Here is a 27975-nt window from a genome sequence, read left to right on the forward strand (position 1 = left end):
GATTTCCCTTTTCTTCTGGATGGGTTCAAAATTTGAAGACTACGGACATTTGTAGTCGTAAATCCAAAAAATTGGGTCGGCTGTTCAACGACGGTTGTAAAATAAATTAATAACTCATTGTGCTGCTCTAGTGCAATATTAAAAAAGTATCTACCTAAGTCACTTTTTTTTAAATCATTCTTTTTCGCGATTTCAAAAATAATTTCAAAAAACTAGGCAGTTATTTCTACTTGGTAGTTCCGGGTTTAATGAATTGATAAATTGACGTTGTAGTACAAATTTAGATTTTTAAAAACGACTTCATCGCTTAGTGTGCTGAAAAGATTAGGCCCAACATGGAGATTTGGAGCACGCTCCAAACTGTTCAGACATTGATACTCGTAACACAAAAGTTAAATCGGTTTTCATCTTAAGAGGAAGCGATACCACGGGAGAAACTTTTCATTGTAAAATCTCTTCCACCTTCATAAAGGATTTTGAATATAAACTATCGAAAAATTGAGATCAGGAAAAATAGTTTCAAATACTGAAATGAAAATTTCAAAATATCAGAAAATAGAAACTTTGTGAGAGGATAACTTAGGAACACTCTACAGGGAAGTTGCCTTCCAATAATTGATTGCATTTTTATTTTTTCAAAAAAAATTTTTTAAGCAATTAAAATTTTTTGACTAACTTAAGGTGTGCCGGAACTCACGTTTTCTTTGCTTGAATTTACACTGGCTTAAGAAATTAAGAGAATTTGCAGACTTGATCGATTATCTTCAGAACTACAGAACCGATTTTAATGAAATGTGCTTACTTTGATGCAATACAAGACAAATAACTAGTTAACAATTGTTATACACATGCATGATCGTGCGTTATACTCGTTGGAAGGTATGAAATAGCGGAATAAACAAAGAAAATGGGTCTCTTACAGGCGTGATTTCATACTTGAAAAAAGGCAGTTTATTATTGTCGTGTGGCAATTTCATACCTTCCGACTCCAACGAGTGCACGATCATCATGCGTGTGTATTAAAATTGTGTTATTTGTTTTGTATTGTATATACATATCAAATCCGTTCAGTAGTTCTAGAGATAATTGTCTGAAAATTCTCTTAATTTCTAACACCAGTGTAGTTAAGGAGGTAGTACTAAACTTGCGAAGAAATGTTACTCCTCTTAAGAGATGTTCTGTTATAAATAAACAATTTTATATAGAATTGAAATGTTCAGAATACAAATTTTTCATTTTAATAAAAAATGTTTTTCCAATGCTGAATCGATAATATTTTTTTCACTTTTCCATCAAAATAAAAGAGACAAGATATACCTATAAAGTACACATTAAGAAAATTAAGAATTTGACTAGCGCATTTAAAGAATCACATTACTTTCGGTAGGAACATTCCATTAATTTATAAAAATTGCGAATTGCAGTTCATTAATTTCTACGCTTCATTTCTAGTTTAATTTTTTGAAGAAAAAAATTAAATTATTGGGAAAATAAACTGTAAAACAAATAGCAACAGTTAAACGATTAACTTCTCAAAAGTTTAAACAAAATTGGAGCGGGCCCCAATAGCTCTGTGTCACTGAACAGGCCCTTCGCCGGAAACGTTTTATCTGTAATAAACCCAGCAATTCCGACCCCGAAATGATTATACTTAGTGTTTAGTGCAGGGATGGGCAAACTACGGCCCGCGGGCCAACTGTGGCCCGCCGGAAGGTTTTATCCGGCCCGCGGATATAATTTTAATTTGCCGATCAGTGGCAATATACATAAACAATATACATCCATTTTCTTGTCAACTATTTAAAATTATTTCTGTTTTTCCTTTTTTAACAAAGTACTGATGACTTTTTTACTTTCTCTATTTTTGTTCTACAAAACATAAATTGATGGAAATAGTTAGCACAGACAGCTTCAATTGGTAAAATGTTGAAAGCAGAAGTTCTTCATAGAATAGTCTTAGATTGGCTCTAACTAGCGTTTGTCTTTCTCGAGGAATCTAATATAGGTAAATTGTACTTCACATTTGGCAGACTACGCATTTTAAGATCCAACGAGCGGACAATCTAACAATCATCTGAAGCAGTTGTTTCTAAATATGCCAAAGTTTTACAAATCATTACCAAAAGCTAGTTTCCAAAATTTAATATTTCATGCCCAGAAAATCAGCTCTATGTTTGCTTAATTTTATATATGTAAACAAGAGTTTTCAACTTTGGACCTTAGAAAGAATCATTTCAGAAGTGGACTAACAGAAAAGGATTTAGCCTTGTTCCGTAAAATAGGCACATCTCGCTTCGAACCTTAATATTCGCTTTTTTTTTTTAAATTTTGAAAATTTTATTTGTCCCACCAAACATTTTTTTTTTCTCGATTTTTGGCCCTCGACCAAAAAAGTTTGCCCATCCCTGGTTTAGTGGATAGATCGCTGGCCTCTCAATGAGGTGCCCCGGGTTCGATCCCAACGATACCTGGTTGATTTGAATTCCGCATCCGTCTCACACTAACCCCACTACTGACTTAAAAATATTTTCAGTGGTAGACGGATCACGAGTTAGAGTCCCCTTTTCATTAGGGCTAACCGAGGAAAGTTTTCCTGGCTTTCCTTTACATGTAACGCAAATGTGGGTTAGTTGCATCAAAATGTCCTCCACGAAAACAAATTTCTTCCAATAAATGATCCAGAAGTTCCCTTGTCTTCTGGATTGGGTTCAAAATTACAAGGCCACGGAGTTGAACATTAGTAGTCGTAAACCCTAAATTGGGTCGGCTGTTCAACGACTGTTATAAAATAAATAAAGAAATGAAGTATACTTAGTGTTTAATACGCGGTGGATAAGGGTATAGAGCATTCACCTACCAGTGAGGTGACCCAGGTTCGAATACCAGTGGTGGCTGCTTGATATAAATTCTGCTCTCGGCTTGTACCAACCACAGTGCTGAGGTAAAAAATATTCCCACTAATAGATGGTTCGCGAGTTGGAATCCTCTTGCCGTCAGGTTTACCATGGGAGGTTTTCGTAGTTTTTTTCGCCATGTGAAGAAATTGAGGATAGGTAGAGTTCCATTAAAAATGCACCAACGAAGGCTAGTTTATCCCAATGCTTGATCCTGGTGTTCCCTTGTCTTTTGGGTTGGGACCAAAATTACGAAATATTACATATTATGTACATAATCATAATATGCTTAGTGTTTAAAAAAGTAATTCCTCTCTTAGTTGTTAAATTTGGGTTGAATATTGATTTTTTTCTTCAATTTTTTTAAACATATTTCTTTGATCTGTGTCCAGAACAAAAAGTTCACTGACTGCAGGCATATTTGAAGCTCAACACCGTAATTTCATATTAAATTAAATTGACAGTTCATTTCCAAGAAAAGCCATTTCTGTCCTGCATATCATTTAAAATACGCAGAACATTTTTCTTCAAACATTTATTAAAATCTTAAAGACTTATAAGTGCTTGTATTTTGTAATTGTTTATTTTTTTTATTAGTGATATGAATTTAAATGATTATGAATTGTGATTAGGAATTTAATTTATTAATGTTTACGAAAAATTTTTATTAATGATTATGAATTATGATGAATTTAAAGTAAATAGGAAAAAAACTCTACTTTAAAGTGGTTATAATCTGGAGAAACTTTACACAAAAACCCAAATGCAGTAAATAACAGTTTTTAAACACTTTCAGAAAAAACTAAAATATGCATGAAAGTTTCGAATTTTCAGCGTTTTCTCTAAAAGATTTGTTACGACAGTACTGTTTAAAATCAATGCAAAGAATAGATTTAAAAATATATATATATATGTAAAATGTGTCCGAATTTAGAGTTTTACAAGTTAAGTAAAAAGTAATCGCTTTTTTATCTGATTTCGCCAATTTGTATGCAAACATAGCCAACTGGCTGAGATTTGGCTTCGTCATACTTAATCTGGTAACCCTTCAAATTGTTTTAAACATTCGCAATTTTATTTCACTCTGTTTGATAAAACTTTAACTTGAGCTTGCTTTCTGCTTTATATTAGCCTTGCACTATACATTTAAGAAATCTTTGATTTCGACTGTTTGATCCATATATTCTTACTGTAAGTACATTTTATCTTAAAGTGCAAATTATTGTATTTTTATATACAGAAAATTACTTTAATTCTTATTTCTTAAAAATTTTTTTAATGTTGCCTGTTGAAATATTTTTCGAAAAATGCCTTTTATGATTAATATCAATTATATATATGTATGTAAGCCATTTTTTACCTAGCTCTAATTTCAACGAGAGCTTAGTACTGGTAGAACGAGTTTTTCTTTTTTAAGAGTTTTCTTTTGAAGTTTTTCTTTTTTAAGTACAATCAAAAAGTGCTTGCTAGAGTTTGAATTTTAACTCTAAGGTTCACTGCTATCTCTAAGAGATTGTATTGTCTGACATAATAAAAAATTAAGAGGGAGAATATGGCTCTATAGTGTCATTTAGTATCTAAAAGGTGTTATTGCCATATAGAAATAATGATAAGAAATAATATGGCTCTTCAGTGTCGTTCAGTACAGAAATGTTGCATAAATTTAATTCTCATTTTAATTAGTTAGATTAAAGAGTAAAATCAACGTCATTTTATTTTAGTATTCTGTAATTTATGAAACAAATTAAAATATAGTTTTAATAGTTATAAGATTTTTAATTTAGGTCTATACAAAATAAACTTAATTTTAACACGGCAATAAATAAACAAATAAATAAAATCCAAATATAATAAATTCTGCTATTCTGCTGTAGCATGTTTAAAAATATTTATTGTGAAAAATGAAATATGTAATATTATGATTTTTTTTTTTTTTTGTATTCATATGATGGAAACTAATAAAATTAGCTGAATTACAGTGTTTTGAATTTTGTACGTTCTGAATAGTTATCAGAGAAATATAAACTATTATTGGTGAATTTATTTTATTTTTGAATGGAAAAACTGGAAATTTTCATGTGTCTTCATCATGTGTCATGAATCTTCAAGTGTCATAATTTTTTCTACTCTTTAAACAATTCTAAGCTAAATAAAAGAAAAACAAAATACATTTGATAGCAAAGAAATCGTATCTTCCACCAATATATTTTAATACTTAATTTTCTCTCCTAATGAAAAAGCTAAAGAAAACTCAAATCTGAAATTCAGTAAGCAAACAATTTTAATAGTTTTAGACAGGATGATTCTAAAGCAGGGGTGTCAAACTCAAAAGCCAACTTGGGCCAAATAAACGATGCTTAACTTCAGGTGAGCCGCAAAAAAAATTCAATGTTCATAGAAACAAATATTTTTATTTTGAATTGTAATAAACATATATGAAGTTAAATTATTGTTTGCGTCCTGATACTTGACATCTCTTCTCTGCTATTATCTTTTCTATTTCGGGAAAAATTTTATTAGCCGAATCTACTTTTAAAATTGACCCAACGTGAGCTTTATTAATACGGTTTCGGACAGGAGATTTATTTCCATTCATAACAGAAAATAATTGCTCTCACTGATAAGTACTTCCAAACTTGGAAATAATGTCATGCGCGAATTTTCGAGTATTTTCAAACCTTGCTGGTAAATATTCATGAAATTTAGGCACACCCACTTCAATGAATTTTGCCTTCAAATTTGAGTCTCAATCACTATCATTTGCATATAACTGGGTACTGAGTCTATATTTATTGAGAAAATCGAAGAAAACAAACAAAATTTGTCTTCCAAAGAATTAAAATCTTTAAACCTTGTTTCAAATTCTGTTCTAAGATTTGAAATTTTTTTCTGCGTATTTTTGATACGATGCAGTATCATCTAAACTAGATTTGTTCTTGTTGCACTTTGGGAAGTGCGTTAAATCTTCATTTTTCAGTTGCTTTTCCCAAAGATATAGTTTACATTTGAATGCTTTTTTTAATTATGTCAAACATGTTTGTAATGATCTGATCCTTGCCTTGTAACAATAAATTTAAATCGGATAAGTGTTTGGTTATATCAACCATATTTGATCGGAGAACAAGCTTGTATCTTCATTTATAGTTTGTAAAAACTTACATATTTTTTCTTTCAAATCCCAGAATTGATTGAGAACCTTGGAGCAAGATAACCAACTTACCTCGCTATAATAGGATAAACCTGATTATGTACTATCTAATTGATAGCTTAGTGTGAAACGGACTCCATTTCAGCCAATTCGAATTTTGCATTTTCGAGCGGACAATTTAAAATGATCCGTATAGTTTACAAATAAAGTATATTATAATTTTATATGCTGGTTTCGTTTCTAATTCACACTTCTATTTTATTTGTACTTTGTTTGGGATATATTGACTGGGCCTCAAAAATGTTCATCTCGGGCCGCATGCGGCGAGTTTGACACCTCTGTTCTAAAGTAATAATGGGTTAGTTGTAATTTAATAAAGAAAAACTGGAACATTAAATCATACTTGTTTTTTTGGTAAGAAGTTCATATTTTTACTGAGAACATCGAAATATTTTGTGTTATTCAATCCTATCTTAACAAAACTAATTCAAGTGATGAACACGTTTCATAATATTTTTGAAAGTTTTTCAAAATAAAAAATGCTGGTAGCAAAATATGTGTTAGTTTGATTTCAGAAAAGTTCCAATTTTAAGGAATGAATATTTTATTTAATAAGCAATCTTGAATAGCCGACCCAATTATTAGTTTACGACTATCAATGATGAACTCCGTAGCCATGTAATTTCATAACCAATCCAGAAGACAAGGAAACTCTTGTATCAAGCGTCGGGACTTGGCGATAGAACTAACCCGCATTTGCGTTTCACGAAACGAAATACCACGGAAACCTCTATCGGTTAGCCCGAAGACAATGAAATTCGAACGAATGATCTATTTTTTGACAGTGCTGCGGTAGATTAAAATCAAGAACAGATATCTCAACGAAATTCTTTTATATTTATTATCCAATTCTGAATATACTTGTTTTTCTTCGGCTTTTGTACATTTTGCAACATAGGGATAAAATAAAGGACTTGAAGCTGTTTTGCTTTGATACTCAAAAAGAATTGTGAAAGAAAAATCTTGTAAACTGTTCGCACTTTCAAATTAATATTCAAGTGTATATGTTTTGAATTTTGTACACAGAAACCAAATATATATTTAGAATTTTGTTCAGAGAAACCAAATATATATTTGGAATTTTGTACAGAGATGAGTTGGATGAACTATTTATTCTAAATTTTAGTTTTCAAATAAGCATGCTAAGTCAGGTTGAAGCAACGTATGCAATAAGTGAGCTCGTTATGTGCAGCAATCGAAGGGAACTACGCAAGCAGTTCTATGAGCTGGCTAGCATTAGCAAGCAGGGCACATAGCATCCTAATATAGCAGTGGTGCCAATCTATTACAACTTAACCGTAGCTGTTACCATTTCATAGTAAAGCTTGCGATTTTACGATTGAATAATAAAAATTACACTTTTTAAGAAATTTCGTATTAATTTGCGTAAAATTAATTTTTTCTTCCTCTTAACTACTAAGAGTTTAAAATTTTGGTGTTCGCAATTAATTCTATGATAATTTTTTTTCTACTCCTTAATCAACTCTAGCAGAACAAATAAATAAAAAAACAAATGATTTGATAGAAAAAAGAGTTTTTAAGGAAGGAAATCTCATCCTTTTTTCTCCCAACAAACTATTAAGAAACTAAAATCTTCTCACCGCATGGAAAAGCAAAAGAACGTAAATATGAAATGCAGTGGGCAGAAATTTTTAGTGGTTTTAATGCGAAATGGCAAAATAATATGGACTAGTTTGAATTTAACCAAAATCTTGACCATTGATTCCATGAAATCAAATTTTTTCATGTTATACCAAAGTCGAAATTTTTGATGGTTTTCTATTGATGGACTAACATAATTTTGAAGGCAACCATCAATAATTTCATCATGAAGCATTTTATTTTTGATGGTGACCAACATAAGTAACCATCACCCCAATTTAAGCATTCGGACTGATTTATGATGTTCCAACGTAAGAATAGCAACTTGTTTTGATGGTTCGTTCATGCTGAACTATCAAAAATTTCCCTCATAGTTTGTTAGAAATCAAATGTTGGAACGATCATGAACCACCATCAAAACAATATAGGAATGATTTATGATGGGCTAAATTGTTCCTGCTGAACCAACCAGAATTCCCATTAAAGAATCAGGGAAATGTATTATCTTCTATGAAAAAAAAATTTTTTTTTTTTAATATGTAATTAGAAGCCCAAATGTTAATATTCTATACCTATATAGAACTAAATAGTACATACACCTTAAAATTGCGCTAATTTTATCGCTAAATGTATATATTTCTGCCTTATTGTATTTCTGATAGATAATTTGGGAAATTGGAACCTCCGTGAGTTTATTTGCGTGTAAATGAAAATAGCTATGAATATTTATTAAGCATAATAATCTAAGTTATAAAATTTCATACAGATACTTTGTCCCCTCTTTGAAAGCAAATATTGAGATGGTGTATAAAAAATAATAGGTTTACTTTTAATTTATTATACTACAATATTGTGTTATTTTGTTGTTTGTATTTTATTGTATTATACTTAATTGAGTTATTTTATTGTATTATTTCAGTTAATTTAAGTTATTGCACGTTTAAATCACTTTTTATGTGACGCAAAACGACGAGCAATTTTTACTTCAGAGATTACAGTGATTTTGTGAGCAGTTTGCTTCTTCGAGCTTTTGTTAATTTGAAAATTTTGCTTTCTCGGGGAAAACTTAAAAAAAAAATGTTTTCCTAAAAATGTTTACAAAATATTGTGAATTTTAGTTATTGTACTTGTTTGAACAAATGCATTTAACATGAAAACAATGGAGTATTTAAAGATCTAACAAAAAAATGTAACTGTAAAAAAAATGTAATAATAGCTTTTAAAAAGTTTCGAAACTTTTAAATTTTTTTACTAGTTTTTCATACATAATTCCATATTTGCTCTCTAAGAGGAAGGGATGACAAAGTTGCGACAAAGTGCTTAAAAACTCATTTTTTTAAAAAGATTTATTCAAAAAAAGAACCATCTTTCATTCTTTCCTTCCAAATACAAAATTAGCTCAATTTTAAATTTTGACAAGTTATGATAAAATAACTGGATTCTGGTGTTTTTTTCCTATTTCAGTATCGAAAATCTGGTAATTTCTGCAGAATTGAATTTTTTCCTATTTTTACATTTTTAGGAAAGATTAAAAATTAATCATTGAAAAAGTTCAGTTTTTTCGTATTTATAACAACATGGTCTTACATTGCGTAAAGAGATACGGTTCCCAGTAGAACACCGAAGTCAAGCATCACTAGGGTTGATCACAACCTCTGCACGGGGGACAGCAGCGGTATCTGTTCTACCGAAAAATGCTCCCGCGCAGAAGTATTCGGGGCTACTAAGGCAGGAGAGCCGTCTGCAGAGTTTTAAAATTGCGGTGGCATGTCTTCGGATCAACCTCAGGGATGTTTCCCAGACCGTCGCCAATAGCCCATTGTGCAGCTCTAGTGCGACATAAATAAAGTGCCTACCTACGACAACGCGATTTTTCAACGCCCACTATGAGTTGAAGAAAATTAAAGTTTGCAAGTCGAATTTTTCTCCCTAGGATTTCCCCTATACGAATGATCTCAATTTTGATTTCTCATTGCACTGACGAAACGTTAACGCATGTGTCGATTTCGTTTCCACTCGTTATGAAATAATTATTCGCTTTTTTAAAATTTTAATTCAGTTCTATTTATTTTCCTTACTATTTGTTATCTTCATTAATATCGGAAGTTTAACTTTCCACACGTAATTTTATCGTTAGGAGAAATTTATTTCTTCGGTTTTATTCTCTTTGAATTCTTATGTCGCAATTCGAATATTTTTGAAATTTATGAAGTCGAATTGCCATCGCGATTAACAATTCTCATGGTTTAGGACTTTACATGTTTTCCGAATCTTAAATCATATCACCCGATTTACTCACTGCGAATCGCAATTTGATTTCAATATATATATATATATATATATATATATATATATATATATATATATATATATATATATATATATATATATATATATATATATATATATATATATATATATATATATATATATATATATATATATATATATATATATATATATATATATATATATATATATATATATATATATATATACCCTCTGCCTTAAATTTCGCTTGATTTCCAAAGAAGGCTTGCTGTCTAGACAAGTGGATAACAAAAACAATTAATTAAAAAATTATCAAATTTTCTATATCATTTTTCTGCTTCTATTCTTTTTATTCAATGATTGAAATATTGTTCAAATCTGTGTCAAAAATATAAATTTTATTAATACGGATTGATATTAATTAAGATAAAATCAACTAATTGTTAATCAGATATTATTTGTTTTCATCATTTCATATTGTCAAAAATTTATTGCGTCATATATTAAATGAATGATCTTAATTAATTTTTTAATTTACTTATGTAGTTTTGACATTTTCAGATTTAAGAATGAAACGAAGTTTCGATGTAGCCGCCGGGGGCTCAAGTGCTCCATCCGGATCAGCGTCTGCTTCAGGCCCTTCTGGTTCTGGACAGGAGGGTCAGAGTAAGAGAAGGTATGTACATTAGAAACCTTGTTCTTAGTTTTAAGGGTTCATATAGTCGATTGGGTACTTATAACTACAATATACCTATTACAATTGAGTATAACTGACTTCCAAGCACTTTTAAGCTTCATTTTACTTTGTATTATAAACGTCATTGAGCAGTCTACCCAATATGGGTTTACGACTACTAATGCTAAACTCCGTAGCCTCCTAATTTTGAACCCAATCCAGAAGACAAGGGAACTTCTGCATCACGTATTGGGGGAAATTTGCCTTCGTGAAGGACTTTGTGAGGGCACTTACTCGCAGTTGCATTACATGGAGAGGAAAATCACGATTAGCCTGATGACAAAAGGACTCTAACCCATGATCCGTCTACCACTGCGGATATTTTACGTCAGCACTGTGGGCAGTGAAAGCCAGAAGCGAAATTCGTATCAACCAGCCATTGCTGGGATTCGATCCCGGCTCGTCTCATTGGATGGCTAACGCTCTATCCACTCTTTTATAATGTATTACGATTATTTTTTTTCCAATCCATAATAATAAGAAAAGGCATGAAACTAATTGTTCTAAACTTAACAATTACTAGCCGAACTGAAATTTCGCCTTGCCCCTACTTCATATTTAAGAAAGCATTAAGAACATGTAATTGTTATTGCAATAATTATTGCCATTGTTAGTGCAATAGTAATCATGTCAAGTCAACGTAAGGAAGTCTGAAGATTTAAAGATTCCTGTAGGAACACTTTCGTTGGTAAAAAATGAGTGAGTCAGTATTAATGAATGAGTAAGTATCAGTACTACATCTTTATATAATATAAGAAGAAAGTGAAATGATGATACATAGCCAATCACAGAACATTTGCGTTTAGTAACGCACAAAACAGCCAATTAAAATAGAGAACGCATGTGTGTGAAAATGATTTTTATTTTCTTTTGAGTGTCTTATAATGCTGTCAGAGTTTTCCATTGTTGTCCGTGCATTTCTATTGGCTTAAAAATCACGAGGTGCGATCCGGTTTTTCCTCATTCATTACTAATTGCTTTGGTTGTCATCAGCATAAAATTAACAAAAGTCGTAAAGGTATCGTTTTTCTTTAAATATTTTTGTATCCCTAATTTAAAGTTATTTTCCAGTACCGCTATTAATAACGAAAATTTTAAATTATGGTTTTGAACTTATCAAATTTATTTGAACACTATATTGTTATAAGAATATAAATGTTATTTTAAAAAATGATTGCTTCGAAAAATCACTTCTGTTCACCAAGAGATCTAAATGTTTATAATACTAATTGATAGTAATATTTGGACGTGGGAAGTACAGGCGCAAGAGTAAGCAAACAGTGAATAAGTTTAACTTTAGTAGGAAAACTGTTTTTGCCAAGAAAAAACAATTATGGCGAAGCTATCATCGGGGTTGGTGAGCGGTAGCGAAAAGGGGGCTTAGCCCACTAGTATATATATATATATATATATATATATATATATATATATATATATATATATATATATATATATATATATATATATATATATATATATATATATATATATATATATATATACTACTGTACTTTAAAATTGAGGCATGATATTCTAAATGAAAATAGCTTAAGTTACAACTCAACGTTTCAAAAGATGAAACTTACCCACCAGAATTAAATATTTGATTGCCAATGTTGCGAGAATAATGTTTCATAAAATTTCTACGTCAAAGTGCTAATGCTATAAACATTAGTATTTTTATTTGGTATTATGCGACAACAATGTTTTTTAATCTTAAGTGGTTTGTCTTCTAATATGGAATCTTGTTTTTTCCTATTGACAAGCAAAAAAGTAAACACTTATTAAGCAAAAGCATTCACAAAGTAAAACAAAGTTACTTTTAAGAGTTGCTAAAAAATTTTGAAGAAACTCTATTTTTGATTTTGTACAAATGTTATTTTTTGTCCTTTTTTAAATTTTTTACAAAAGGATTTTTTATTGACATTTTTAAAATTTAATAATTTTTTTTTCTTCTGAAACATTCGATTCCTGTAATTTTGTACACGAAAAGTTGTATAAGTTTTTCAGAATAAATAACTTGTACAAAAAAAAAACTTATACAAACTTATACATTTATACAATACCATGTTTTATCCTAATCCAGGTGAGGGAATTTTAAATCTGAAATAAGTTTTGCTCCCAGATTTTAAAATTAAAATAATTTTTTAAAATGACATTTTTAAACTACTTATTCATCAATACGTACACATTTAAAAATGCTATAGATAACAGAAGGTCACGCTAATGTTGCAACAGACTTCTCGGAGAGTTAAAGTACATCCTTACGATTAAAATTTCACAAAAGCCCATTCCCGGAAATGTTGTACGCGGCTAGGAGCGATTCCCTATAATAACTAACCTGTTTAGAAGCACACGAATAAACAGTTCGTAATAGGGAAAGATCCGTATCGGCGCATGACAACATTTCCGGACATTTTTTAAATGGAATTTTAGTCCAGAAGATGTGCCGCAACTAATAGAAGTTTGTAGCAGGATTTAAGCTACCGTCTGTTATATATAACGTTTTCAATCATGTACAGTGAGCACAAAAAAAAAGGAAAAAGAAAGATATCACCTTGTTCGTTCTAATGATCAGATTTCCACTTTCGTTCTAATGATCAGATTGCCACGTACTAAGTGTCAATCTTAATGGTTCCCGGGGGGGTGACCTCAAATATGCAAATTATTTAGTGCTAACTTTTAATTAAGTTACGAAATCGGACATAAAAACTTACTTTCTCTGGATAAACATATATTTTTTTAAACATATTTGGATTCTTAACTTTCAAATTATAGGGGGTAGCCGCAATCTGGGAAATATGATCCTCATAGTTTGGTCAGGAGAGCGATTCAAGGTTCGGACCATTTATTGTTAATTTGTCTTTTTGCGTTTTTAGTCATGTTTTTAGAACTAATTAAGCAATTCAAAAAAATTGTACCCACTTATAAAACCCATTAACCCAAATATAATTTCATACAAAAAATAATTTTTAATAATTGTTTATTATTTTTTATTATTCAATTCGATTGTGGATGAAAAGAATTTGAATTATGAGGCATAGATTTTTTATACCATATTAAACTACGTATTTTTTCTAATGCACAATTTAAAGTTCCCCCAGTTTTTATTAGGTAGATGCCGAGAAAAATTAATTTTAATTTAAAAATTTATTTTGGTGACAGTGAAAAAATATTTAAATGGAGCGATTAATATTTAAATGCGGTTAATTTATGAGGAAGTTGACTTACGCACACGTAGGGAATTTCCTATATATTTTTTTCGCTAATATCCGATTGCTATTCCTTTTTTTTTTTTAATTATAAAATACGATGTTTCTTTCTCAGTAGTCTAAAAATTTATTCGCAATTTAATAACGAGATTTGAATAAAACATTTTATTCAACGAATATTGAGTTTTATAAAAGCATGTTTATGATAGAATGCGATTATACATCAGCTCTTTTTTATTTTATTTTTTAGCTTGTTCTTTCAAAAACAACGTATGCATAGATTTGGAATAATATATTTATCAATTTCTTGAATATATGTTTTATAATTATTAATAAATTACGTAGTCAACATTTTTAAGCATCTTAAAATTTTTCAACATCTTATCTATCGTCTTTATCTTAATATAAATTTGTCAACTACCTGTCTACGATTGTTTTGCAGAGTTATTTTGCTAACTATATAATTAAATTGCAACATTTCTCAATCTTATTCTTTAAGCTACCACGTGCATTATTTTGCCCTTACTGTGCAAATCAATTGATTTAGTACTTTAATTTAGTAAAATTAAAGTAAAATTCCCTTAAACTATTGTCAAGTTTTTATTGTAAGAAAATAATTGTCAGCTAGCTGAGAATTAAATCTTGTTAAGAAATTAAAAATATTCTGTTAATCAAAATTGTTTAATTCAGAATAGCTGACTATTTTTTTTTTGAAAAATGATGATGAAAAATGAAGATCGGCGTTTTTATTGTTTCGTATTTATTTGAGTGATAAAAAGTAAATGCGTATGGGTGCACAGCAAAAAATATAAAATTATGCTTTGTTTTTAAATGAGCAAAAAATTGCAGTAAATATTATACAATTTTATTTTGACGTCTATTTGATTCTTGCCCTCTAACGTTAAGAAAGTTGCCATTTTAAAAAGGATAATGTTGAAAAAACTTGTTTAAAAAGTTAATATTATTTATCAACTTTAGCACAATTCAAGAAAATTGCATCTCAAGAAAATGCTCGATGTGCCTTATTTCGTTATCGATTCAAAAACAGTGCTATTTTTAGAATCATCATCTCTGAAATAGTTCTTTTTCTAACATTAGGATTTTTCTACTTAAATAACTTATAATAATAGTTTTAACACATGTTTTGAAGAAATTATGAATACAAATTGTGATCTAATATTTCGCAGTAAGGAAGCAAGAATATTAATGATTCATTGATAATTGTTTCATTGAACCAGAGTAATTAATTTTTTTTCAAAACAATGTCGATATGATGTAATCGACCTTGCAACTATTTAACTTTTATTCTTTGGATTAGGTGTCATTTCATGTATGTCATTCGACTTTGAAATTTCAAATATAAAATGAAAAAACTACAAGAGTGAGTAAGCTGGCTTTAACTAATAATTAAAAAAGGTCAAAAGTTATCTCGTGATAAGAATATCAGAGTTAAAAAAGTATTGTAAAAAACTGAAACAAATGTTACTCTTGTTTAATTAGGGGTATTTTAAACCTGTATGTTCCTTTCTTTCAGTTTTATAAATTATACTTTTTAATAAACTAATGAAATGAGTGTGATGTAAATAACGTCCATTCTTTTTACTGCAAACCAAGTTTACTCAGTACCATTCACAAATCTTATGAAGCGCAAATTTTTTGGGCCCTCGTATAGGGCAGTATATTAGTAGGTAGCTAACTTCCTTAAAAATTCTAAATTGGAAAATTACTTGTTATTTCACATGTTACAATTAAAATTTTGAGACCCAATATTTCCTGACCACAAATTTGCAAGTTTTTAAAATTAAATATTGAATGTTGTGGTGAATATAAACATAATTAAATATATCTTCTTAGCTTTGCTGCCACATTTTTATTTCTTAAAGATATTACGAACTCTACTTAAAATGAAGCTATCAGATGTTGGTAGTGAGGATGAGAATCGTGAAATAAGTTAATAAACAAAGAAACTTTAGTAGCCATATTTTGTGATAAATATGTAACTGTTTGTAATCGAAGAGCTTAGTGGAGCGACATGTTGAGCAGGTTTGAACGTGGTTGCAAAAGTCAGTTTCAGAATGTATTGAAACATAAAACATTGGGATGCTATTTGCAAATCATGTTTATTTAAGAAAACCATGTAACTTAAATATTTATCTGAGTGAAATGACCTGTAGTAATAAATATGTATGTGTGTAGATGTGTGTGTATATATATATATATATATATATATATGTATATGTATATGTATATGTATATGTATATGTATATGTATATATGGTTAAAGGCTTTTTAAGAATTTTCTATTTTTCTTCTAGAAGGAAAGGATTGGAAACGCCAGAGAAGGTAAGTTTATAATTTTCCTTACCTGTTTTTAACAATAGTCGCTTACTTATAAATAAAACGCTTGTTAAATTATTAAAATTAAAAGCCGTAGTAAATGAAAATTAACGTTTTAATATTATTTTATAAAAATAATTATCCAAGAAATTATGCAACGAGTCTTATGGATTAAATTCCAAAGTAAGTGTAAATCTGAATGCGGTTATTTATTTTAATTTCCTAAGCAGCAAGATTTCAATTAACTTTTTCAGAACATTCTCCAGACTAAAAATAAATGATAAAGATGAATAATAATATAAAAATAAGACATTTTGACCCATAATTTTTTATAAATGTTGAAACAGTTTTTAACACCTGTTTCAATTTGTGAATGAAATAGTAGACAGATTGTATTTCATAAAAGGAATTCTCAAGATAATCTAAATTTAGAAAATAATGAAAATACAATTCTATTTTTTCCTTAATGGGACGATTAGCTGTAACATTTTTTATTATTTTCTTCTTTTAAAGAACACATTATTTCTAATTAAGTCGGTTGTTTTACAGACATCTCTTAACTTTTTTTTAATTGCCAGAATAAAATAAAAAACAGGTACGGACACCTTTCATATTTAGGAAATAGAATAGCTTAGTCAAAAGTTTTAAGATAATAAAGGATGTCCCAAAAGTAACGCAATGTTTGAATTAAATAGAAAACTCAGTTCTTAGCCTTTTGATTGTTATGTTTGCATTGAATCATAAAGAACATAGGATAGTGTTATATCGGGCAAATGGGCTCCACGGCTTTCCTGGCACATGCGCACTCTTCTGTCGAAATTTTTCCTCTCCTTTTGCACAATTGTGGCTGAATTTTGTTGATGCAGTGTTTAATTTCCTCTTGTAATGAATGGGTGGTTGAGGGCTTATAAATCCTTTGATTTCAAATAACCCCTTAAGAAGAAATCTAATGGAGTTAAATAACATGATCTAAGGGCCAATTCTTGTCATCGAAACGAGGGAGTACACAACCAGAAAATGTCTCATGCAGTAATTGAACTGCCTCACTGGCTGTTTGGCACCGTCTTGAACGCTCCATTTTTACCAACTCTGCTGTCAAATTGTTCTTTTTTCAGAGTTGTCAGCAATTTACTGCATGATAAAAACGGCAAATTCAAATCTTATGTTTATTTTAGAACACTCTTTAGTTTAGCCGAAGAAATGGAGAAAACTGCGAAAAGAACTTTGGAAATCGTAATGAAACAGAAATTTTTGAAGAAAAAAAGCATGAAAACTAAAAGCTGAGAGGGGAGCAAAGAAAATCTGATAGTTTTATGTTTCCTTAGAATGTTCTGGGGGTTCACTTTAAGATAAAAATACAAAATTGATAATATGAAAGATTTTAGTTACAAAATGACGCGTGTTAAAGTAATTTTAAACAAAATCCGTAAGTTTGTAATAAAAAATATTTGTTTCAAACTCAGTAAATTTCTATTTTTTCACAGATAAAGTTTTGTTTTCGAATTATTATCCTTTCATACTATTATTAATTTTTATTTTATCGTTGTAATCTTCATCATTGTTCCTTAACGCTGTTTTTCGAAGCTCCGTCGAAAAGAAAAATTCCGTCGAAACTGTGGCATTCGGTGCCTCAATTTAAGTCCTTTACAATTGTAGCAGTTCGATGATTTTAAACTATAGATTGTATATATTTTTTATTTTATAACCGTCGATGAACAACAGACCCAAATTTTTGTGTTTAAAACTATTAATGTTCAACTCCGCAGCCTTCTAATTATGAACCCAATCAAGAAGACGAGGGAACTACTGGACAAAGTATTGGGAGAAATTTGCCTCCGTGCAGGACTTTTGATGGAACTAATCTGCATTTGCGTTACCTAGAGAGAAAAACTCCCCTAGTTAGCCTAAGGGCATGGGGTCTCTAAATCATGATCCATGTAAGACTGATGATATTTTACATCAGCTATGGTTGGTGCAATGCGGGATTCGTATCGACCAGCCATCCCTGGGATTCGAACCCAATTCACCTCTTTGGAAGACGAACGCACTATCCTCTGGGACATCACGACTCATACTATCTATACAATCTTGCCATGAAGAAGTATCTGGGCTTTAGTACAGATAAATAACTTAAATATTTTAAAACTCTTTCTTCGAAAATCTCCAATTTGGGGAAATTCTTTTTACCTAGAATTATCAAAATCACTGCCTCAGTTTTTTTCACCTTTTTAAGAGCCCACGTAAAGCAGCATTGGAGTAAGATTTTAAATATTAATGCTTTTCACAAAACTGTGGTTCTTCTCCCTATTGACGTTTTGAGCCATTAAACGTAGTCAGCACTAACTTTAGATAGACTAAATTTGATCAAACAGTGATGAGTAACAGTTGAAAACTCACAGCAGTTATAAAAATAGCATATTATTCGCAAAAAAGCATAATTTCGACAGAGCCATCGAAAAACAGCCTTGGAAATGCTACTTGTATCAGTATGTTTTTGAAATTACTCTTTGATTTTTTGTTATTTATGTTCTGCAGTCACAATTCTGGCATTCTTTTTTAGGTGAGGGAATACAGGCAGGGAAAGGAGAAGTCCCAGGCCATGCGTGACATCCATGCTTGGTATGCTCAGGAAGAACGCCGCAAAGCCCAGCTGTACCAGAAGCGAAAAGATGAGCAGGAGGTGAAAAGGAGAAATGAAGAACGCCAACGCATCATCGAGGAAGCTAGCGCCCTAGCCACGCGACTAGCACACGAACAAACCATCACCTTAACGAATCGATTCATTGATAGAATGTCACAGGGAGCATCATTTGAGGAGGCACGAAATCAGCTGGCAACCGACATTGACGAAAGAAGTGAAACGCTGCGAAGATCGATTCAGGATTCTTTAAATCAGTCTTTCCCTCCTGAGGTACTGGATGTTGTTTCTTCTCCAATTCAACAACCTTCTCCACCACCACAAGTCCAGGATTTGCCGTCACAGTCACCTGAACCAGTACCATCACCGTCTCTCATGACTTCTCCACCACCACCGTCTCCCATTCCAGCAGCACAGTCACCTCCTACAGCAGCAGCACAGTCACCTCCTACAGCAGCAGCACAGTCACCTCCTCCAGCAGCAGCACAGTCACCTCCCCCAGCAGCAGCACAGTCACCTCCCCCCGCTGCTCCACAGTCACCTCCCCCCGCTGCTCCACAGTCACCTCCCCCCGCAGCTCCACAGTCACCTCCCCCCGCTGCTCCACAGGCACCCGCTCCCTCTGCTCCAGCTGCACAACCTTTGCCTCAACGAAGAAGACCAGGAAATCCTGGCAGACGCAGCACAAGATTGGCCATGCTGTCAGAAGCGAGTTTAGCTTTTCTGAAGGTGGAACCATACATCGACCGTCTGAGAATGAGGCCTCTCATGCCAAGCCGCTACACAGCTTAAAGTCATCATGGTTCTTTTTAAACATTTATCTTTTTAAACAAGCTCCTCCTCCTCATCTAAAGTCTTTAAGTGGTGGTGAAAAAAATAAGTTCAGTCTCCAGCTTTTTTCATCCAATATTTTTCCTACCTGTCATCTTAGAGTGTCGCAAAGAATCCTATCGTGAAGACGATCGGGACGTTCCCGAAGACGATCGTCTTTTACTCATCGGTAGACTTCGTCATCTACTCATTCTACCACTTCGTCATCTACTCATTCTACCACTTCGTCATCTACTCATTCTACCACTTCGTCATCTACTCATTCTGTCTCATCGTCTTCAACTTCATTATCTCCTTTCAAGGTGGTGGTAAAAAAATCAAGTACCCGAAATCTTCTCTTTATTATCTTCTGAAATTTACTATCCCATTTCTATATGCCCAGAACATTGGCTATTGGCACCATTAGTTCTCTTGCCTTTCCATGACTCAGAAATTTGCGCCAGAAGTGCATCGATTCCTATGCCTTAGAAAAATGAAATCTCTGAAATCTTGGACTATTTGAAAAAATCAGGCAAATATCCTGCATCCCATCTACAATTTCGTTGAGTGGAATAATGCTGTCTTAATCTGTGTTGCTATCAGCGTTGCTAGTTCAGCGTCCAACAATCTAGTAAGTTATTATTTTGAATTCTAGAAATTTGTCTTCCATTTATTAAATTTAAACGTTTACATGTGATCTTTGGCATTTAAAAAATTAATAATTCACTCAAAGCTTCTTTTCCGCTGGTGGCAACGTTTGCTTTGTTTTGAAAACACCAAAGCATTCTGCCCCTTCATGATGTGTTTCTAATCTAAAACATTTCGCTAAAAAATAACGAATTCTGAAAGAGATAAAAATAAACAACTTAAAAAATAAAAATGCTGTTGCCAGCCATAGAATTTTTTGAAAGTTAACTTAGCAAAATAAATCAATGACATAGAAGCGCAACTAGATCTAAATTATGATACCTGAGCGCTTGACGTAACAAATCCTTCAATTCTAAAAGTGTTGTATCGCCAAATGCCCACATTAACAATTGTGTTCTTAAAGAAATTCTATAAAGTTTTAAATAAACAACCTACTTCTACAACTGATTCTTGAAGAACTTGGCTCATTGATTAAAAATATTGTTTTAATTTTACAGTACTAACTTTACTTCTACTTTCATTATTGCTGTGACCCTCTTTCATTATATTTTACAACTTCATGCTAAATTTGAGGACTTTAAGTTGTTTTGTGGTTGAATACTGACAGAAATGTGTACATAAAAAAATAATATTTAGAGGTTAAGAGTTGCCTCAGGAAATATTGAATTGTCGACATTGAACTTAACAATGGAAACAATCGTTTTTGTGAAAAATTGAATTGTATTGTTGACATCAAAACTAAAAATATTGTGTTTCAACTTAACAATACTACCTTAATTTATATTTTAGAATTGCCTCGGAGAAATTTGAATTGTTAGCAATGACATAAACAAAAAGTTTTATTTTAACTGACAATTACTATATTATAATTTTAACTTTTTCTGTGACTATACTCATTTTTTTGTGATAAAATAAACTTATAGCTGTTCTGCTTCTGAACACTGATGAAAACACAAAATGATCGGCTTCATCAACAATCAAAAATATATAAATTTATTTTACAAATTCCATATTATTAAGGTGGCACCCTTCAGAGAATTAAAAATACAAAATTATCTTCATCAAAACCGATGCTTTACATCCAGCGCTCAGTGGCAGACTACTATTTCATATTGTTTTACAACACATGGTTTTAGCCCTCTGGTGGGAAAGACTTTAAAACAAAACTTACAGCAGTTACTTTCCTCAACTGAAATTTAGAATAGTGTGATTAAGAAAAATATGTGAATTGTTTGCAAGTTCAAATTAATATTGAAATGTACAGATTTATAATTTTCTACAGTGAAAAGTTTTCGGAACTTCAGTATTCAAAAAAGTATACAAAAACTAGACGTTAAGAACGTATCCAATGAGCGAGCAAAGCGAGGATTGGATTGCGAAGCAATCCGAAATGAACTGTGAAAGCAGTTCCGGGGGTTGGTGAGCGCCAGCGAGCAGGGAGCGAAGCCTCCTAGTTATTATTATATATATAAAGATTGTATGCATACTGTTATAAGAAATGCCCTGGTGTTTTCAAAATATGTTGTGCTAAAGTTTTACTATGTGCTTTTCCCAATTTTAAAAAAGCTTCTTTTCCTTTGGAAGAAATAGAAAATTTCAAATTGAAAAAACTATGAGAAAAATCACCACTATAAAAACTAACAAAAAGTGTTTATATAAAAATAATCCAGATAAATTTAAAGGTCATGATACTAGAGTGTACCTTATCTTAAGACATTAGTATTTTTATACATATAGCGTTTTTCGCTTTTCATTCAGGATGTCATCTCTACCGGAAAATTCTGAATACTCGTGGGTGTGTCAGCAATGTGTTACACGCAACTTGATTCCAAATATTATTATTTAGCATTAAAACTGTATCGAGCATAGTTTTAATCTAGAATAAAGAATATATTATAAAAACTCATACAACGGTGCATACTTTTTTGTTATCAATGTTAATTTTAATAAACTAATTCAAATAAATTTTACTTCCTATTTCCTTTTAAAAAAGCATTTTGTTTATAACAATAATTAAATGATTAGATTATAATTTTTCAAACGTTTATTCGTATCTAGAGCTTTGAAAAGCTCATAATGAGCCTTGTAGGCAGAAAGTTTTTAATATAGTACTTTATTTTTACTATTTTTAGTATTATTACTATTTTTAATAAAATTTAATTTTTTTTACATGTTAAGTGCAGTTTTTTTATTCAACTTTTAAACTATAATCATTCATTTCATATGCATTATTAGACTCACTCTAAGATTCGATCTTAATGATCACGTGATACAGCTTTATTGTTCTAACGCGGTTCGGTAAGCGTATCAGTTAGTAAAAGTTATTGCATGCAAAACATGTCATTAATAAAACACTGTCTAATAATTTGTTCTAAATATAATACCTGATATAATGAATATAATATACCGTCTAATTTATCCAATCATCAAATTTACATTATATATCGTCTAATTTAACCAATTGACACACTAACGCAAACAAGTGCAAACCGGTTTCAGTCACGTAAAAACAATAATGCTGTTATAGTATCACCTGATATTTAGGATTTTTCATAGAATCTAACAGTGCGTCTAATAATTTGGCCAGGGACTGTGCAATACAAATTTTTGTTATTTGGACTATTAGTAAATCTAAAAATTTTACTTACAATCGAAAAATTTGTAAAGTTTAAAAATGCAATGCAGAATGTAACCTTAAAATGAATATTTATGTAAGAAAATAATAAATAATTAAGCATCCTTTATTGTCTTCTAATTTAGATGAATTCAGAATCACAAATATTTGATATATGCACATGAGCTGTGTCAGGCTATTTCTTAGGCTAATCTGGCCCATTGCTCTTTTCGAAATGCATTGTTAGTCCTATGCAATCACCACCTGTTTAAAACCCATATTTGCAATTTTCTAGTTTCTTTTTTAGAATCATTTTAATATACCAAAAAATAAACTACTTTTAACAAACTATATTACATAAGATTTCACTCTCAATTCATTTTCGACCAAAGTTGCAACAACATTTCAATAAATATTTTTTTTATTGAAATGGTTAATGACAAATGAAATATTTTGAAAATGTCTGATTATTCCTTTTAAGATTTATCATATGTTTTTACGATGAGCTAAAGTTGCAAGCCAGAAAAAGAAAAAAATTTCATAAACACAAGCGTTTAGCTAAATGGTTTACGCATTAATTTGGTGAATGATGACTACATGCAGCATCTTATTTCTTAAATAAAATATAATTTTTCATACATGAAATATTTTTTTGTGTCTTAATGAAATATAAGCATATTTCAATGAAAATAATGCTACATTTTTATCAAATTTCTATATTTGGCCTGAAATGGGTTAAAATAATTTATTTGAATAATATTTCAATTGATTTCTTAGAAAGGAGAAACCAAATGTTTTACTGATATTTTTTTCAGTATTTCTTAAAATTTTAATTGAATAAATGCCTAATTAAATCCTTTTGGAATGTGTTTTCAATGATATAGATTTGCCTCTTCTGGCGCATTACTTTCAATTTAATTTGACAGATTATCTGGAATGTTTTTCATTTTATTTAACTCTGTGTTTCATTTTTTCATCTTGGCATTCAATTTTAATCTTATAAAAAAAATTCTTTTTTTAGAGCAAAAGTGAACTGGATGCCGTTTCTTCAAGACTGTTTCCATAATTAAAATGAGACCATGATATCTTCAATCTTCAATACAGAATATGTTGTGTTCAAGCTTGATGTAGCAACAGTGATGTCCTCTTCCAACATTTGATGACACAGAACTTACTAACAGATATGTAATTTCAATTTATCTACAATTATGTATAATTGTGAAAACTGTTTTAGTGTAACTCATTTGGTTTAATTTTTGTTAAAAGACAAAATGTTTTGCCTCAAAATGAATTTTCTGATTTTTGTGAGGGCCTTCCCCTTAGTTTTAGTAGCAAGACTGTGTGAAGTATTGGGGAGACATTTTCTTTTATGAACATGTAAACCAGATCACGTGACTCATAATGTTGACAGCATTTTAACAAATGACCAAAAGAGTAGAGGGTGAAAAAAAAAAGCCCACAATTTATTGCAACCCACGAAATGAAAGATTTGTAATGAAAGAAAAAAAAATTCAAAATTGTAATCTGAACAATATTCGAAACGATATTTAGGCGTATTCAAAACAGTTAAATGTGAGAAAAACTAAAAAAAAATCTTAGCCAATGGTAAAGATTATTACAAAAATTAAATTATTCAGAATTTCATAGCTAAGGTGGAAATATTAAAGTTCTAAAAAGTTAAAAGATTCTAAAAATGAAATATTAAAACTATTAGATAATGTAACAGGACAAATGTTTATAGTGAGTGCATTTTAGTGAAAAAGGATGGTTTTTCCCTCTGTTATACAATTTAAAAGAAAACTCTCATGATGTGAAGAATTATTATTCTCATTATGTATTAAAAATTCAGTTTTTTTCCCTGCAAAAATGAAAGCTAGCCTTCATCAGGCAGTAGAAAAGATATAAATTTTTTAAATTAGTGTGCTCAAAACTGAGGGAATAGTAAAATGAGAATCCAAAAAAAGGAACTAGAAAAAAAAAATCAAAATGAAAGAATCAAAAAACGGAAACTTTCTTTCAATAAATATGACTGTAGTAACAAAAAGAGAGATACCACAATGTTTAGTTCAAAAATTAATTATTGTTTAAAACTCAGTTAACGTTGGCTGTTGTGGCTGTCAATTTTTTTTCTAGTGTTAGAGAAGTTAATGCACGATTCTTTGTTTAAAAAATATAAAAAGAAAGCTGAAGCATCCAATAAATTCTATATAATATTTTATTTTTGAATTTTCATGACTCTTAATTATACTATATTAAAATAAAACTATATTACGGAATATTTCTTATGAAGTTTATAAGGGGGAATTAAAGGTCATGTATTCCTAAGTTGAAATCGAATCTAGTATAACAGTACCAAAAAATTTTAATTGTGTTCCGTATACTTAAAATTATTTAAATATAATTCAATAGACGTCAAAATTTTAAAAATGTTTAGTTGCCTTCATAGCTTGCAAAACACTTCAATTAAAAAATATCAAACAAATTCCAATTTTCTATGATTCCTTTTCTTATTTATGAAAAAAGTTCCAAATGAGTCTATACTGACAGAAAACTAGGAAAGGAATTTAATTGTCAGCATATAATATTTAAAGCTGGGTTTAGGTGTTTCTTAGAAAGTATTTTATTTTTTTAATTCTGTAAATATTTTTAGGCAAATTTTGGAATCGTTCGAAATGTTGACAACCCTCTTCTACATGATGAAAATTTCAAGATGTTTTTCATTTACAAAAAGAAAAATATATAAAAATTTAATGCAAGGAAAAAAGTGAATAAAACATAAATAAAAGTACAGAAATGGACATTTGGTTCTATAAACAAAAACCTTCCCCAACACCAGAGGATAGTAGAAAAATAAAGCAACAAGCATGTGCAAAGTTGCTCAACCAATAGGGACAAGTTTGAACAAGATAATAAAAGAAGATAAGAAATAGGTGTGATTGGGTTTGGCTGTGACCCCAGGATGCAATAGATTATAATAGAAAATAGATTTCCAATCATTGAGAAATAGTGGGATATTAAAAAGGTCATTGTAAAATTTATTTGAATTTTTTGAAGTATGGAATGATTCCCAGAAATCAAGTTCAGTAGAGGAAGAGTAGTGTTGAATGATTTTAGCAAAAGAAAACTAAAATATGTCATTAGAATTCCAACTATGTAGATTGGTTGAGAATCATTATTTTGGATAGATTCTTCGTGTTATTTAAATCTTAATTTAACAGTGCGTTTAGTTTGTAAAATATATATGCGAGATCTCGTTGACACAAAATTTGATAAATCGCTCATTTATTAATAGCAGCTATAGTCTTTAAAGCTGGTGAAATTCAGTTTATTTACAGAGCTGAAAACTACTTAAAACTCAAATTTGCTTAAAGTCTTAGCAAATTCGGGGACTGGTCAGATAAGGTAAAGCAATCTAATTGTTAAAGTTCGATTTACAAAGTTTGGAAGATTGCAAGATCAATTTTTTTATAGATGGAATCAATAATATTAGGAAAATCACGGCCTACAGCTATAGCTTTTAAGGGTACATAGCTTTTTGTTGATTAGATAACTAGTAGAACAAATTTCAGATGCACATTAAACATGTGCGTGCAAGGCCAATATTGGTTCCAGGGATGAAATGAAAAGTTATGAGGTAATAGTGAAACTGCACACAGTTTCTGAGAAACTATAGTAAGCTCTTATTTCTTGTTTAAATGTGATTTGTATGGAATTCATACTACTAAGTACATGATCAATGTCGCTTTTGTCCATCAATGTGGAACAATCGTAGATAAACTTCAATAAATCATTTCATATACGGGTTACTTGAGAAGGGGCTAAGTGGGTTTCCCATAGCTAAGCCATTAATTATTTCATACCATTAAAACTAAAGGGAGTTGATTTATAACTTTTTGTGGTTTACTACTAAGAGATTTATTAATTTATACTACTAACGCTCTTTCCAATTAACCTTGCTCCATTTTTTTTTTCAAGTTTCTTTTCATTGTTTTATTCAAGCTTCTTTACATCGTTTTTTTTCCCCAAGTTTCTTTACATCGTTTTTTCAAGTTTCTTTACATCGTTTTTTTTTCTTTCAAGTTTCTTTTCATTGTTTTTTCCCAGGATTTTAATTTCTTTTCAATTATATTTTTTCGAAGGTTGTTTTTCCATTTTGTTTTCCAAAGATAATATATATGGTGTTCATTTCAAAGTGTTATTCTTTGTGCGTTTTTCCAAATTTTGATTCAATGTGTTTCCAGAGTTTCATTCAATGTGTTTCCAAAGTTTCATTCAATGTGTTTCCAAAGTTTCATTCAATGTGTTTCCAAAGTTTCATTCAATGTGTTTCCAAAGTTTCATTCAATGTGTTTCCAAAGTTTCATTCAATGTGTTTCCAAAGTTTCATTCAATGTGTTTCCAAAGTTTCATTCAATGTGTTTCCAAAGCTTCATTCAATGTGTTTCCAAAGCTTCATTCAATGTGTTTCCAAAGTTTCATTCAATGTGTTTCCAAAGCTTCATTCAATGTGTTTCCAAAGCTTCATTCAATGTGTTTCCAAAGCTTCATTCAATGTGTTTCCAAAGCTTCATTCAATGTGTTTCCAAAGCTTCATTCAATGTGTTTCCAAAGCTTCATTCAATGTGTTTCCAAAGTTTCATTCAATGTGTTTCCAAAGTTTCATTCAATGTGTTTCCAAAGTTTCATTCAATGTGTTTCCAAAGTTTCATTCAATGTGTTTCCAAAGTTTCATTCAATGTGTTTCCAAAGTTTCATTCAATGTGTTTCCAAAGTTTCATTCAATGTGTTTCCAAAGTTTCATTCAATGTGTTTCCAAAGTTTCATTCAATGTGTTTCCAAAGTTTCATTCAATTCATTGTTTTCTCCAAAGTTTTCCTTTTCTCCAAAGTTTTTTTTATTTACTTATTTTTTTCCCAGGGTTTTTTCATTGTTTTTTCAATTTTTTTCACTTTTCTTCACTTTTTTCCTCCAAAGTTCTTTATTTTGTTTTTCTAAGTTTTTTTCC

The 27975-nt window shown here is 30.5% G+C and overlaps 1 protein-coding gene across 1 annotated transcript; it reads left to right on the forward strand.

Moving 5' to 3' along the window:
• The first annotated feature begins 3978 nt into the window (after nt 1–3978).
• Nucleotides 3979–24257, forward strand: LOC147816988 (uncharacterized). The gene is made up of 5 exons (XM_087153355.1): nt 3979–4085; nt 10537–10651; nt 16239–16266; nt 18821–20339; nt 23992–24257. The coding sequence occupies exons 2-4, from the start codon at nt 10545–10547 to the stop codon at nt 19688–19690; spliced, it is 1005 nt and encodes a 334-aa protein (XP_087009481.1). The 5' UTR covers nt 3979–4085; nt 10537–10544; the 3' UTR covers nt 19691–20339; nt 23992–24257.
• Nucleotides 24258–27975: the final 3718 nt, after the last annotated feature.

Source organism: Parasteatoda tepidariorum, chromosome 1 (genome assembly GCF_982258835.1).
Source record: "Parasteatoda tepidariorum strain Cologne lab strain chromosome 1, Ptep-v5.0, whole genome shotgun sequence".
NCBI classification, from domain to species: domain Eukaryota; kingdom Metazoa; phylum Arthropoda; class Arachnida; order Araneae; family Theridiidae; genus Parasteatoda; species Parasteatoda tepidariorum.